The sequence below is a fragment of the Capra hircus genome, chromosome 21 (genome assembly GCF_001704415.2).
Source record: "Capra hircus breed San Clemente chromosome 21, ASM170441v1, whole genome shotgun sequence".
NCBI classification, from domain to species: Eukaryota; Metazoa; Chordata; class Mammalia; order Artiodactyla; family Bovidae; genus Capra; species Capra hircus.
The window spans coordinates 64,443,953-64,457,910 of NC_030828.1; the positions used below are offsets into that span (position 1 = coordinate 64,443,953).

The 13,958-nt window shown below is 47.7% G+C and overlaps 1 protein-coding gene across 1 annotated transcript in view; it reads left to right on the forward strand.

Annotated features, from left to right (window-relative positions):
* The window catches only part of YY1 (YY1 transcription factor), a 29,614-nt gene continuing 15,860 nt past the window's right edge, over window positions 205-13,958 (forward strand). The window contains exon 1 of the mRNA XM_018066124.1: window positions 205-1,392. Within this exon, the coding sequence (XP_017921613.1) occupies window positions 711-1,392 (682 nt within the window). The 5' untranslated portion in view covers window positions 205-710. The remainder of the gene's footprint in view (window positions 1,393-13,958) is intronic.

Sequence of the window (13,958 nt, forward strand, 5' to 3'; positions counted from 1 at the left end):
TCGCTGCCGTTGCACCGCGGAGGGCGGGAGCCGCACGACTAGCGGCGAAGGCGGCGGCGGCGGCGCGCTGACGTCACGCGCAGCGGCCATCCAGCGCGCGCGCGCGCGCGCGGGGGGAGGGGAGGGGGGAAGCCGTCCCGGCGGCCCCCAATCCGGGAGGAACTCGGGCTGGGTGGGCGGGGCCGCTGCGGCGCACGGGCCGTTCGATTGGCCCAGGAGGAGGAGCGAGCAGGCGAGCAGGCGAGTAGGGACGAGGCGGCGGGGCGGGCCAAGGCAGCACGGAAGTCTCGCGAGGCCGAGCCTGAGCGGAGTGTGGCGGCGGCGGCGGCGGCGAGATCTGGGCTCGGGGTGAGGAGTTGGTATTTGTGTGGAAGGAGGCGGAGGCGCAGGAGGAACAGGGGGAAGCGGAGAGCGCCGGCCCCGGAGGGCGGGAGGAGGCGCGGCCAGAGCGGGAGGCCGAGGCGCGGCGCGGCGGGGCGCCGGGGCGAGCAGCGGCCGAGCGAGCGCGGGGCGCACCGAGGCGAGGAGGCGGGGAAGCCCGCCGCCGCCGCCGCCGCGCCCGCCCCTTCCCCCGCCGCCCGCCCCCTCTCCCCCCCGCCCGCCCGCCCGCCCGCCGCCTTCCTCCCTCAGCCTTCCTTCCCCACGGCCGGCCGCCTCCTCGCAGCCCCGGAGCTGAGGCCGCCGCGGCCGTGGCGGCCGAGCCCTCAGTCATGGCCTCGGGCGACACCCTCTACATCGCCACGGACGGCTCGGAGATGCCGGCCGAGATCGTGGAGCTGCACGAGATCGAGGTGGAGACCATCCCCGTAGAGACCATCGAGACCACGGTGGTGGGCGAGGAGGAGGAGGAGGACGACGACGACGAGGACGGCGGCGGCGGCGACCACGGCGGCGGGGGCGGCCACGGGCACGCGGGCCACCACCACCACCACCATCACCACCACCACCACCACCCGCCCATGATCGCTCTGCAGCCGCTCGTCACCGACGACCCGACCCAGGTGCACCACCACCAGGAGGTGATCCTGGTGCAGACGCGCGAGGAGGTGGTGGGCGGCGACGACTCGGACGGGCTGCGCGCCGAGGACGGCTTCGAGGACCAGATCCTCATCCCGGTGCCCGCGCCGGCCGGCGGCGACGACGACTACATCGAGCAGACGCTGGTCACCGTGGCGGCGGCCGGCAAGAGCGGCGGCGGCGGCGGCGGCTCGTCGTCGTCGGGCGGCGGCCGCGTCAAGAAGGGCGGCGGCAAGAAGAGCGGCAAGAAGGGCTACCTCGGCGGCGGGGCCGGGGCGGCGGGCGGCGCGGACGCGGGCAACAAGAAGTGGGAGCAGAAGCAGGTGCAGATCAAGACCCTGGAGGGCGAGTTCTCGGTCACCATGTGGTCCTCAGGTGAGCGCCGGCGCGCGCCGGCCCCGGGGATGTTTTTGTTTTGAAGGGAAGCCATGTTTTATGTGTGTGATGGGCGCCGCCATCTTCTTCGCGGGGCAAGTATGGCGGCCCCAAAAGATGGCGGGGGCGGCGGGCGGCGGCGCGGCGAAGATGGCGGCGGCGGCGCGGCGCCGCCCGCTAGGCCGCAATGGCGTAGTTTCCCCGGGCGGGGCGGCCGCTCGGCGCGGCGCGGCGCGGGGCGGGGCGCGCGGGGCGGGGCGCGCTCGGCCAACGGCCGGCCCGGGGCCCGTTGTCCGCGGCGCCCGCCCGCCTCGAGGCCCCCGGGGGTGGCGGCGGGGCGGCGCGGCCTGGCCCTCGCGCCCGGCCCGGGCCGCCCTTCTCCGGCCTTCCTCTGGGGGGCGGCGCGCGCCCGACTCCGCCCCCCGCCCCTGCCCCGGGGCCGCCGCGGCTCCGGGAGGCGCGCTCCGCGGCCTTGCGCTCGCCCTCCGGCCGCGCGGCGCTCCCTCGGCTCGCCTCCCTTCGCCTCGCGGGGCGGGACTTCGGCGGCGCGTCGGGCTCGCGTGTGCGGGCTCGGCGGCGGCGGGGCTTCTGTCACCGCGCGGCGGCGGGGCCTTCGCCTCTGCTCCCCCCGCGGCGCCTGGTGAGGAGTCGCGGGTTTTTGCAGAGGACCGACTCCTTCGCCCTTGAGGGAGTTTTGTTTTCTTAAGTTACTTGTTCTGCACGCTTGCCGTTAAATTGGTAAAATCGAGTCTTTTTTAAGTTTCCACGTGTCTTGCTAGAAAACTTCCAGTGAAAAGAAGGGGTTCTAGAAAAGGGTCTTTTCTGCTCTTCAACACTGCTCTGAACGAGGACCAGGAAAAAAAGGGCAGAAAAGGCTAGTCTGCATGTGTAAATCTGTTTTGATTTTACTTTGTAAGTAGTGTTTTCCTGTCCGTATCTTATTACCTTGTCCACAGGCTATCTTGTTAAATTTTGGTTGAAATAGTAAATAGGTTGAGAATAATCTTGCCATGACGAGATAATCTGGTACGTGGATAATTAAAATGGTAGAATCCTTTTCACCACAGTTGCTCCCACTCTGTTTAATATATATTCTCAGAATTGGATGAAGCCTCGAAATCTGAACGTTGCGTGTTTAGGGTTGTTAAAATTCACGAGAACGAGTGAAATAGGCAAAAAGACTGGGTTGAAGGAGGTCTGGTTCTATCTGCTGTGAAAGCTCCAGGTTTCTGTGGATCTGTGACTCAGGACTGGCAGTGGAGCGGAGGTGCCCTCAGAGTGTAATAGCACTTGCTCACAGCTCTGCTGCTCTGGGTTTCTGAGGGCCTTGTGGAACTCTCAGAGTTTCGCAGGAGCCGTATATTTAAATGAGACGTATCTTAGTATTTAAGAGGCTATCCAAAGATACCTTCGGTATACTTGTGGTAGTGCAGAATGATTGCACAGTGGTCATGTAGGAACTAGAAGCCATACTTTTCCATTATTAATAGTGGATTATGGGAGGCTGTGCTGGTTACTGATGAATTTGCTGAATTCAGAGCTGGCCCCGGTGGCTCAGCTGGTAAAGAATCCGCCTGCAATCGCAATGCAGGAGACCCAGGCTCGATCCCTGGGTGGGGAAGATTCCCCTGGAGAACGAAATGGCAATCCACCCCAGTATTCTACGGGAAAACCCCAAGGATAGAAGAGCCTGGCAGGTTGCAGTCCATGGGGTCGCAAAGAGTTGGACACGATTGTTACGTTTTAAACCACCACTTGCTGAATTCAGGATATTATTAGGTATTTAGGTAAAGATAACATTAACCACATGAAGCTGTATTTACTTTTTCTCACAGTACGATCATGTTGGCTTTAAGTAGTTAGCAAACCAGGATACTTTACGTATTCTGCATTTGATCTTACCAAATTGCTAACCCACTTCTCCATACCCGAAGGAACGCTTGATAATGTAGACTTTACTTGAAGTGGTATGTATCAAGTTAGCTTAAAAGTCATTACTTCCTCTGCAAGTGATTGCTCCAGGCTTGTACAGTTTCAGGGATATTTTAAAGTCCCCTTCTTTAAAGAGCTGTTTGGCATGTTGCAGTACTCTGCATAAGTGAAGAGGCTCAGTCGTGTCCGACTCTTAGCGACCCCATAGACTGCAGCTTACCAGGCTCCTCCGTCCATGGGATTTTCCAGGCAAGAGTACTGGAGTGGGGGTGCCATTGCCTGCTCCAGCATAAAGGTGGTTATAAACATTTGATGGCAGTAACATAGAATTGCTTGTTTTCTCTTACATGTTTTGTGGTAAACTATTCCTCTTCCTTGTCCTTGTGGTTTGGAATTATTACCAAAGAGAAGTGAAATAGTTTGTGATTAACTCTACATGTCCCAAGTTCAAATTCTGTGTTTAGTTTCATCTTCAGAAATGAAACAGGATAACTGATAACAGATGAAGAAAAAGCAGGTTAATTGTTAGGCTTAATTTCTGTGTGTGTTGACTGCTAGGCATTATGCACAGTGCTTTCATGTCCTTGATTACATCTGATCCTAGGCAAGAGAATTAAAAAAAAAAGTCCCTTGGTCTAAGCTCAAGTTTAGTTAACCTGAAGTGCTTTTAAAAAATAACAATACACGTAGGGTTTATCAGGGCTCTATTAATTGGTAGTACCTCTTGGCTAAAAAAAAAGTAATGAGAAACAAAGCACTTGGATTTTATGGGCTGCTTTTGCTTGTATGCCATCTTCATTTAAATGAAGAGTAACTGAACTGTGTGGTTGGCATCTTTTGAATGGGATGGCAGAGGGGAGTCTAGTATTGTAGTAGAGTAGTTTTAGCTCTGAAAGGGTCCCTAGAGATCTGCTCCCCCCCTTCTTTTTTAATTAATTAACATCACATGTACCTGGTTCAGTGGCTTTTTAGTTTGTTCACCAGGTTGTGGAATCATCACCACTGTCTAATTCTAGAACATTTTTGTCACCCCAGAAGAACTGGCTGCTATTGCCCTCTCCCCCACTCCCACCCAGCCATTAATCTGCTTTTTCCCTGGATTTGCCTATTCTGGACATTTCATTTACGTGAAATCATACACTATATTGCCTTTTATGTCTGGCTTAGTCTGTTTTCAAGGTTCTTCCAAGTTGTAGAATGTACTTAGTTACTTTTTACAGCTGAATACTATACCGCAGAAGCCGCTTATTTTTGCAGATGAGAAAATTAAGGTCTAGTTACGACGGAACGTGTTTTAGCATTTAATCACAGTTTAACTGTGTTTTGAATATCCATAATCCTTTGGTTAAGGCCCATATTTGTTCTTGCATCTTTCCTAGTGTATAATTAATGAACATTTAATTATTGCTAAATTTAAGGGATGGTATTATGTATTTTCCCCCCTAGATGTTCATCACGATAGTTTAGGAGGGACATCCTATTTTGTAGAATTTATTAAAAACTAAACCACTTAACAAAATCACTGGGTTGAGTAGGAAAGCTAATAGTAAAAGCTGTGTATTTAAAGCATTTAGTTTTGAGAGGAACCAAAAAGGCTTTTGAATCTTGAGGTTTCAGGTAGTTAGAATATGTGACCTTCACTCAAGGCTGTAAGTATTTTAATTATCTTCCGTTAGAATATGGAAGTGCTTTGTGCTAGATTGAGTAAAACATCTAAGACCAGAAAACCATTGATACTAAAAGCAGCAAATTGAAAGAGTCAAAAAGTATTAAATTTTTTCTCTTTCATATATTCAGAAAGTTCAAGTTTGCCAGAAATTACTAGTTCTGACAACCCGCTATTTTTCCTTTTTTAACATGCTGTTTATCACTACGGAAAGAAGCTGTAAATGTAAACTCCCATGGAGCCAAGCCCAGAGAACCCTCCAAAGTAATCGAGTCACCCCCATGACCTACATAGGACAGCCTGACTGATAGATCCTGCTTCCTGACCTAGTGGCTCTGGAAGCCTGGCTTACTTTACAAGCCTCTGCTGTCAGACTTTTGTCTCCTGGTTATTAACCTCCCTCCCACCCCTAGTCAACAGCTGTCTCCTCCAGGAGGAAAAGAAAAATCCGTATCAGAAAGGTCAGGACTCCTGACCTACCTAAAACTAACATTTCAGGCTTTGGGGAGAAAATAAAGAATAATTTTTTTTTAATATGCTATACTCCTGGGTGAATATTTACAAAAAGGCTTTCTATTTGTTTTGAAGTCTCCTTTAGTAAGATCGGTTTGTTTTAAGGCTGGGAAACTTAGGGCATAACAGGTTATTAGCAAAAGCAATTAAGAATGAACATTTCTCAAGGTCTACATTTAGTGACCAGTTTATAAACTGCCCTTACTACTTCCATAGGAAGAGCGTAAAAGTGAAAACTGTTCGTAATTTTTAAATCTGGAACATTTACTAGTGAGTTGTATTCTACAGTATTAACCATTCACTGTACTCAATATTTTCAAAATTTGGCATCTGCAACACCACTTGGACATTGAAAAAAACAAGTATTTCTTTACTGTTGGCAGATGGTTAGGAAGATGCAGGGAGGTCTTGGAAGCTAGTTGACTATATTGTGTAAACTTGTGTCTTCCTGTTTATGGTGAACAGGTCAGGAGAGGAGCTGTTTCTTAGTCTGAAGGGTCTTGTGTTAGTAGGTCCCGTTGTGTTTAGCCTAGTGATTAATTATTAATAACAGCAAGCCCAGTGGTTTTTGAGAATCTTGTTAGTAGTAGCATCAAATTTTCCTTTAGAGGGCAGTGCCCAGAGAGCTGACCTTGGCATGTCTCAGCTTCTGCCCTTGGGGTCTTTGTAAAACGCCCTGTTGGGGTAGGAGGACCCATGAAGGCATTTTTCATTTCCTTTACCGCAAAGACATTCTACTTTATGAATTCCTTTGTGAGGAAAGGAAGCAATATACTCAATTTCTTAAAGCAAAACTACCCAATTTTAACATGACACGGTGAGATAATGGGAACTCTGTAGGGCAAAATTTTTGTTAACTATTCAGTTACTTTAGTCTTACAGTGTGGTTTCAGATAGGATTAAACATTAAGCTAATGTAAATGGTTGTGATGGACTCTTCTTTATTGTGTAAATTATTCCCCGTGAGTGTAAGAGCTGAGGGGCAGGGAGAGAGAGGCAGTGTTTTGTGGAAGCTGTTGTGCGGTGGACCTGTCTCTTCTGGGAGAGCCACGAGCTCCAGGTAGAATTTCTAGTGCCTCACAAAGCGTCACACACTCTTCAGACACTCCACAGGGTTACGGTTCTCAGCTCAGCCCTCTTCTGTCCCCTTTCTTCTCGCTTCTAAGCATCACCAAAAAATTGAAGGAGGGACACTGCTGCCACAACTCCGAATTGACAGTTGGTTTTGAATTTTGCATTTTTTCGGTATCTCACTTGTAATTTGTAGTATTACTTGTGATTCTTAGACTGAATACGTTTTTATAGACTTGACAAGGACCAAATACAGACCTGTGGATTTCACTTTTGGGGATCTGATTGGGTCACACGTTATGCCTTTCTGAATTTTATTTCTAAGATTTAAATTATATGAATTTACTCCCTTGCCTAAAAATTCTACAAATAAAACAGGTGTGGATATACGTAACGCCACTGAACTGTAAATTTAAAAATGATTTTAGACTGGTAAACTTAACGTTTTATATCTACACACGCATCCCAGAGACACACTATTGCATTCAGTAAAATCCAGACTTCTCATAACCTGCCAGGCCACACATGATTTGGCCCCTGCTTTCCTTCCAGACTTCCTTCTTATCCCTCTGCTCCCATTATGCTCCACCCTTCCCAAGTTTCTTGAACTTGTCGCTTCGCACTTGTTCTCTGGAAGCAGCACCTCTTTGTCCAGTGCTCCGATCCCAGATGTCCATAAGTCTCAGCTCTGAGAGGCCTGCCCTTGCGTCCTTTCAAATTAGCACTTATGACTCTTATCTCCTAACCCCATTTTATTTTCTTTGTAGCGCCGTCTGCAGTTGTCTTGGTTTATCTTTTAGCTTGCTGCTTGTCTGTCTGCTTTCTGTGAAGTGGTAAGTCTCGGGCTGAAACCCTGCAGATGGTCCCGGGCACATAGAGGAGCCTCAGGAAAGAACTGCGTGAGTGCTTGCAAGCTGTGCTGTCGGGCTGAGTCCTGGCCTGGAACCCACAGTGCCACTCTCCTCTTATTGCTGCTTTGAGAAAAGGAATAGTTAAGGGTGAGGCGAGGGTAAAGAAGCATTTATTACAGCCGTTGGAGAAGGCAGTGGCGGCCCACTCCAGTATTCTTGCCTGGAAAATCCCATGGACGGAGGAACCCGGCGGGCTACAGTGCACGGGGTCGCAGAGAGTCAGGAAAGGCATGGATGTCAGTCGATTCTAGGTTGACATCCTGGATCTGTCACTTAACTGTGCTGCTTTGAGTACGTTCCTTTGCATTTCTTTGGTTTTCCCTTCTTTTCCTTTTTTTTTTGGCCATGCAGTGCTGCAGCATGTGGGGTCTTTGTCCCCCCACCAGGAATCGAACCTGTGCCCCGGGTAGTGGCAGGGCCAGAGTCTTCACCACTGGACCACCAGGGAAGTCCTACCACTTCCCGTTTCTGAGGCTTGATTTCTTTGGCCAGAAACAAGAGGTTAATATAAAGGTTTTGTTTGAATTAATGTGACAGTTACTGACATGAAATAGGTACCCAGTAAATGATAGTGTCCCTACTTGAGGCCTCTGTTAGTGGAGAAATGTGGAAAACAGCCTGTGTCTGATTTTTGCTTGTTGCTTAGCAATGAATCTCAGTTATAGCTATGCTCCATTTTGGAGCTTCCCAGGTGGCGGTAGTGGTAAAGAACCCACCTGCCAGGTTCTTTAGAACCAGACCCAGGTTCAATCCCCGGGTTGGAAAGATCCCCTGGAAGAGGGCGTGGCAACCCACTCCAGTATTCTTGCCTGGAGAATTCCCATGGATGGAAGTGCCTGCCAGGCTACAGTTGATAGGGTCATAAAGAGTCAGACAGGAGTGAAGCGCCTTAGCATGACACACACATGCATTTTGGTGGAGTTTGGGTTGGTGGCAGTGGTGAGTAAATAATGGCCAAAAGTTACCTAGAACAGTCAAACCAAAGTTAAAGGCCTAAGATGGAAGATGTGGAGAAACAAAATCTAGCCCAGGTGACCCACAAATAGTAGAGAAATAGGTAAATATATGAAATGGATGAAAACAGAAAATCAGGATCACAGAAAAAAAGGAAATCTTAGTGTCAACCTTAATGAGTTTCTTGGCGATCAAGATAGAAAAGGAAGCCATACTGCTGACAGCTGATCCTAAGACAGGATAGACTTCTAGGGGAATCAAGCTTTTCTTAGTCAAGACTGAGTTCTAAGATAAACTGTCTTCTATATGAAGGGAGCCATGAGTGATAGCAGTGCACCGATTCCAACTAGTGTAGTGTCAGAGTTCACATAATGTCTTTGAAAGGCCAGAAAGCTTAAATTTAAACAATGTAATTGAAGGTGCTTCTTTACTTGCTTATTCAACATTCTTTAAAAACTGTTAAGCCTTCAGACCTACTCTTCCCCTTAGGCCCAAGAGGGAGGGCAAAGGGGAATAAAGGTTTGTTTTGGAATAAAGGTACACACCTCTTTCCAGACACACTGGTTGCCATTTAATGTGTTACCTTGTTTTAGCAGAAGCCTGGCATGCTGCAGTCCGTGGGGTCGCAAAGAGTCAGACACGACTTGGCGACTGAAGAACAACATAAGTTAGGTGGTCTACCTTTTAATAAATTAAGGAAGCCAAACACTGGTCAGTGATAGGAGTGAGAGGCCTCTTAAAGGAAAGAGATCTTGACGTGGGCTTTGGAAAGGCCATATCGGGGATGAGAGGTGGGCAAGAAAGGAGAGGAAAGTTGTGTTATGAGACATTGAGTAACACTGCCAGCAGAGCAGCTGGGTTGGAGCTTGGAGGGCACATGAAGCTCCACTTCTGATTCTGTTTTCTGGGCCTCTGGCATGGTTTAGCTCCTTAGTCATTTCTTTTTGACTAAATGTTTTGAGTCTGTCTCTCAAACTAGGCTGGGAGTGGCTATCGCTTTGGTAACTTAGAAACTAAAGACTGTCTTTAAAATGTGAAAGAATAGCTGTTTCTGCTGAAATAACTCAAGGTGTGCCACCCCATTCCTGGATGGTATTGGCTGAAGTTGGCTTTTCCACACCTTCCGTCTTAAGCCATTTAGCTTTGATCATTTGCCTCTGGCAGGAGTATTAGTGAGTACAAGAATCATGTAACGCGCAGTTTTGTCTGGAAGTTCCCAGTACAACATTTCCCCCTGCCACCTTACTTCTTTGAATCCGTGACTTGTTTTCTCAGCTTTTTTCCAAGCAAGAATACTGAGACTTGGTTTTCATTTTAATTTGCAGTGTTGTGTTAGATTCAGGTGTATAGAAACTGATTTTGATGATACTTCTGCTGTGGATTAATCCTGTCTCCTGAAACAATGAGATAATTGACTGAGTGCTGCCCTCAAGGAAGACTCCAGAGAAGAATAAATACATACACTTTTTAAAGCAGATTTAGATACTTAATGAACAGGCTTTGCTTAGATGTGTTTCAGAGCTGATCAGTTAACATCTTCCCCCACTATACAGTGAATCTATTTCAGCAGTAATTATGAAATGGAAGGGGTATAATAATGGCCATTGCAAACAGTGAAATTGTTTGAATACATAACCGTAAAACATATTTAAATAAAATCGTACAAAAAAACCCATGAGTTAATACTTGTATTTTGGGGTTTTTTTCTTGTTGTTCTTTTTCATTCCCTTTTACTTACACTTTTTGAAGAGGGAAGCTTACGTATATGTGGTTTGTAAATGCAGCTTTTCTCTTTTTAGAGCTTTATAAATTTCTGTTTGGCAAAAGCATCTGATGACTTTCTTTGCAAAAATCAGATAAAATGGCCAAATCATAGCAAACATTGACATAATGTGATCTGTTGCTGTAGTGCGTGTCCAGTTCTTGCTGTAAATGAGGCATATGATGTTTTGATTTCTTCTGGCAGTAGCATCTTTTGTCATTTTTCTAGCAGTCTTTGAAATGTGGTTTTCTTCCTGTGTGAATAGTTGATTTTCTTAAATGCTGTTAAATAGTTAACAATTGTCTGTTTTATGGTTTCTGTGCACTGGCCTTCAAGGAGTTCTCTAAATTAACTTCTATGAAATACACTGTTAGGGAATAAGTAAGATATACAAATTTATAAACATTATATTGTGAAATTATACAGTAACCATAGCAGTTCTTTAGAACTTAGACCAACAGAACTTTGTTTTCGTGGAGTTTTCGAAGACCTGTTGATAAGTGTCCCTTTTGGTAGTAAATCCCATCATTGATTCCTTGATGCCAACGATTCCAGAAATTATTCCTTGTTTCCCAGAGGGGAATTCCACTATAGCTTAATCCCATTTTCTGAGTGAAATCCCGTCATATAGACCAGAGATGAGCAGGCTTCCTCTGTAAAGGGCTAGATGAACAGGCTTCCTCTGTAAAGGGCTAGATGAGGAGGAGTTCAGGTTTTGTGGGTCCAGATGCAGCTGAGCACCTCCATGTGTTCATGCAGCAGGGAAGCAGCCGTAGACAGGATATTCACAAATGAGCGTGGCTGTGTTTACAGCAAAACTGTGTTTCTAAAATCGATGGCATATGAGCACAACCTCATTCATAGCAGCATCGTTCACAGTAGCCAAGAGGTGGAAACATCACAAGTGCCCTCAGTAGATGAATGGATAGGCTAAAGGCCATATTATGCCATATAGGAATATTATTCACCTGTGAAAAGGAATGAAATTTTGATATTTGCTACAACACAATGGACCTTGAAAACATGCTTAGTGAGGCAAGCCAGGTACAGATGGACAAAGAATATATGATTCCACTTAGAAAAGTTATCTAGAGTAGGCAAATTCATGAAATCAGAAAGTACACTAGAGGTTACCACTGACTGAGGGGAAGAAGGGTGGTTGTTTAATGAGTAGCAAGTGTCTACTGGGGATGATGAAGTTTTGGAAATAGATAGTGGTAATAGTTATACATGAACTTTCTGGTGGCTCGAATGGTAAAGAATCTGCCTGCAATGCAGGAGACTCGGATTTGATCCCTGGGTTGGGAAGATGCCCTGGAGATACAGTGCAGCCCACTCCAGTATTCTTACCTGGAGAATTCCATGGACAGAGGAGCCTGGCGGGCTGCAGTCCATGGGGTCCCAAAGAGTCAGACCTGACTGAGTGGCTGAAGCGCAAGCTCAGTAGTTACGCAACATTATGAGTATACTTGATGCTGCTCAGTTGTGAAGTATGGATGATTCAGAAGATAAGTAATGTCTGTGTTACCAAAATAGACATAAAAATCTTGTCAGCCTCTACTTTTAGGTTTATTCTATGCATATTTTATATTCTAATTCTTAATTATCTGACTGTTCTCTGGGTACCCTATGCTGACTGTTGGAACCAATGACTCCTCTGATCTAATATTCCCTCACTGGACTTTAGTGTCACCCCAGAATTCATGTGTTGAAGCCCCAATCCCTGATACACTGTTACTAGGAGTTGAGGCCTCTAGAAAGTTACTAGGTTTGAGGGCGAAACCTTCATGAATGGGTTAGTGCTCTTACAAGAAGAGACAGAAATTACGTAATGGAACGAGACAGTGATGTGTATGTGAAGATACAACAAGGAGGCATCTGGTGGTGAACGACGAAGACGGGACTGAATGAGCTGGCACCTTGACATCCAGGAATGTAAGGAACCCATCTCTTTCTAAGCAGCCCAGTCTGGAGTGTTCCTTAAACCTTTCTTTATTGTTGATGGCTGCATTGGGCCTTAGTTGCAGCCCACGGGGCCTCTAGTTGTAACGCATGGCCTCTCTCTAGTTACGGTACACGGACTTCACAGTTGCAGTGAGGGCTTAGCTGCCCCATGGCCTGTGGGATCTTAGCTCTCCGACCAGGGGTTGAACTCGTGCCCCCTGCGTTGCCAGTTAGATTCTCAGCCACTGGACTGCCAGAGAAGTCCCTAGAGTATTTTTGTTCACAGCAGCCTAAACTGAGACAACTTCCCGCGCCAGAATGCAAGTCCCGTGAGGGCAGAGACCTGGCCTTGTCTCTGTTGCTGAGAACAGTGCCAGGAGAGTTCATATGTGCTGCACCAACACGAGGGGTGCTTGAGCTTGCGGCTCCGTCATGCCAAGCACCCGGCCACCGCCCTGCCCCGGCACTCTTCCGTAGTCCTTATCACCGACTCTCAGGGCAGCAGAGGTTCTCGACCTCGCCATCTTTCTCGTATGAAAAAGGTACAAACGAGTGTTTCTTCATGAGAAGAAAAATAACTCCAGTGGGGGGGGGGGTGCGGAATAGCCTCCCTACACACCAGTTCATTCTGGTACCAGTAGAAGGTTGATGTCCTAGTAGCTGTGCCTCAGTTGAAGAGATCAGAGGGTATAAGAATTATCACAGCCCTGAGAAAAGAAATGAAAGAATCTGGTTAGTGTGCAGTCCCAGCTTTGGAACTGGTGATCGGTAACTACACTTCCTGTCCTTAATACAGCCAGCTGCTTTCTCTTAGGCCTCTTCCTATGTCATGGGGTAACCCAGGATACACGGTCTGGTTCCAGTTCCAAACAAGAGGCAGGCTGAGTTTAACAGCTCAGCGCTAGGGTCTTAGACTTCGCGAGTTCAGCCTGTCACTTAGTGGCCAGTTAACCCTGAACAAGTCACTTAGCTCTCTGTGCCTCAGGTCTCTCTCTCTCCTGTAAACTGAACTTGCTAATTTGCCCACTTCATAGGGTAATCTGTGCGGTGATTAAAATAGTGTCTTCTTGTAAACATTGAATAAAGTGTCAGCTGCTGGGATGTTCTGTGGTTCCTTGTAATGACTTAAATGCTCCCTAATGTAAGGAGTGGGGGAAGGAGAAGCGCGCAGAGTCTGAGCCTGTTGTCTCCGGTGGTTTTCGTGGTGAAGCAGTTGGATGGAGAAGCACTAGCTCTCAGTTGGCACTGAGAGTTGGGCACATTCTGCTTTCTGCTTTAGTCACCGACGTAGTAGGAGGCTGGGATTTTGCCCTCCAGGTGCTTCACTCTAACTTGAGAGACAAGGCCAACAAAAGTTCAAAACAGCGTGATTTAAGAGTTTGTGAGTGTTACTATTCATAAATAATCCAGGAGTTCAGGATAAGACTCTTGAGGCTGGAGTGACAGAATCAACCAGCCCTGAGAGAATTTGACCCAAGGAGAAATAGAAGACTAGGTATGGTAAAGTGAGATCAGACAGCATAGGACCTAGAATGATAAATAGGACTTGGTGTTTGGAATACAGGAGATTGATTGTGGGAGTCCGTCTTCCTTTTTTTTTTTTTAACCTGTTAGATGTGGTGGTGGTGGAGTTGTGCTACATTCTTTGAACACATTTGAGAACCAACATTCCCTGGTGGCTCAGGCAGCAAGGAATCTGCCTGCAGTGTGGGAGACCTGGGTTTGATCCCTGGGCTGGGAAGATCCTCTGGAGAAGGGAATAGCAACCACTCCAGTATTCTTGCCTGGAGAATCCCACGGACAGAGGAGCGTG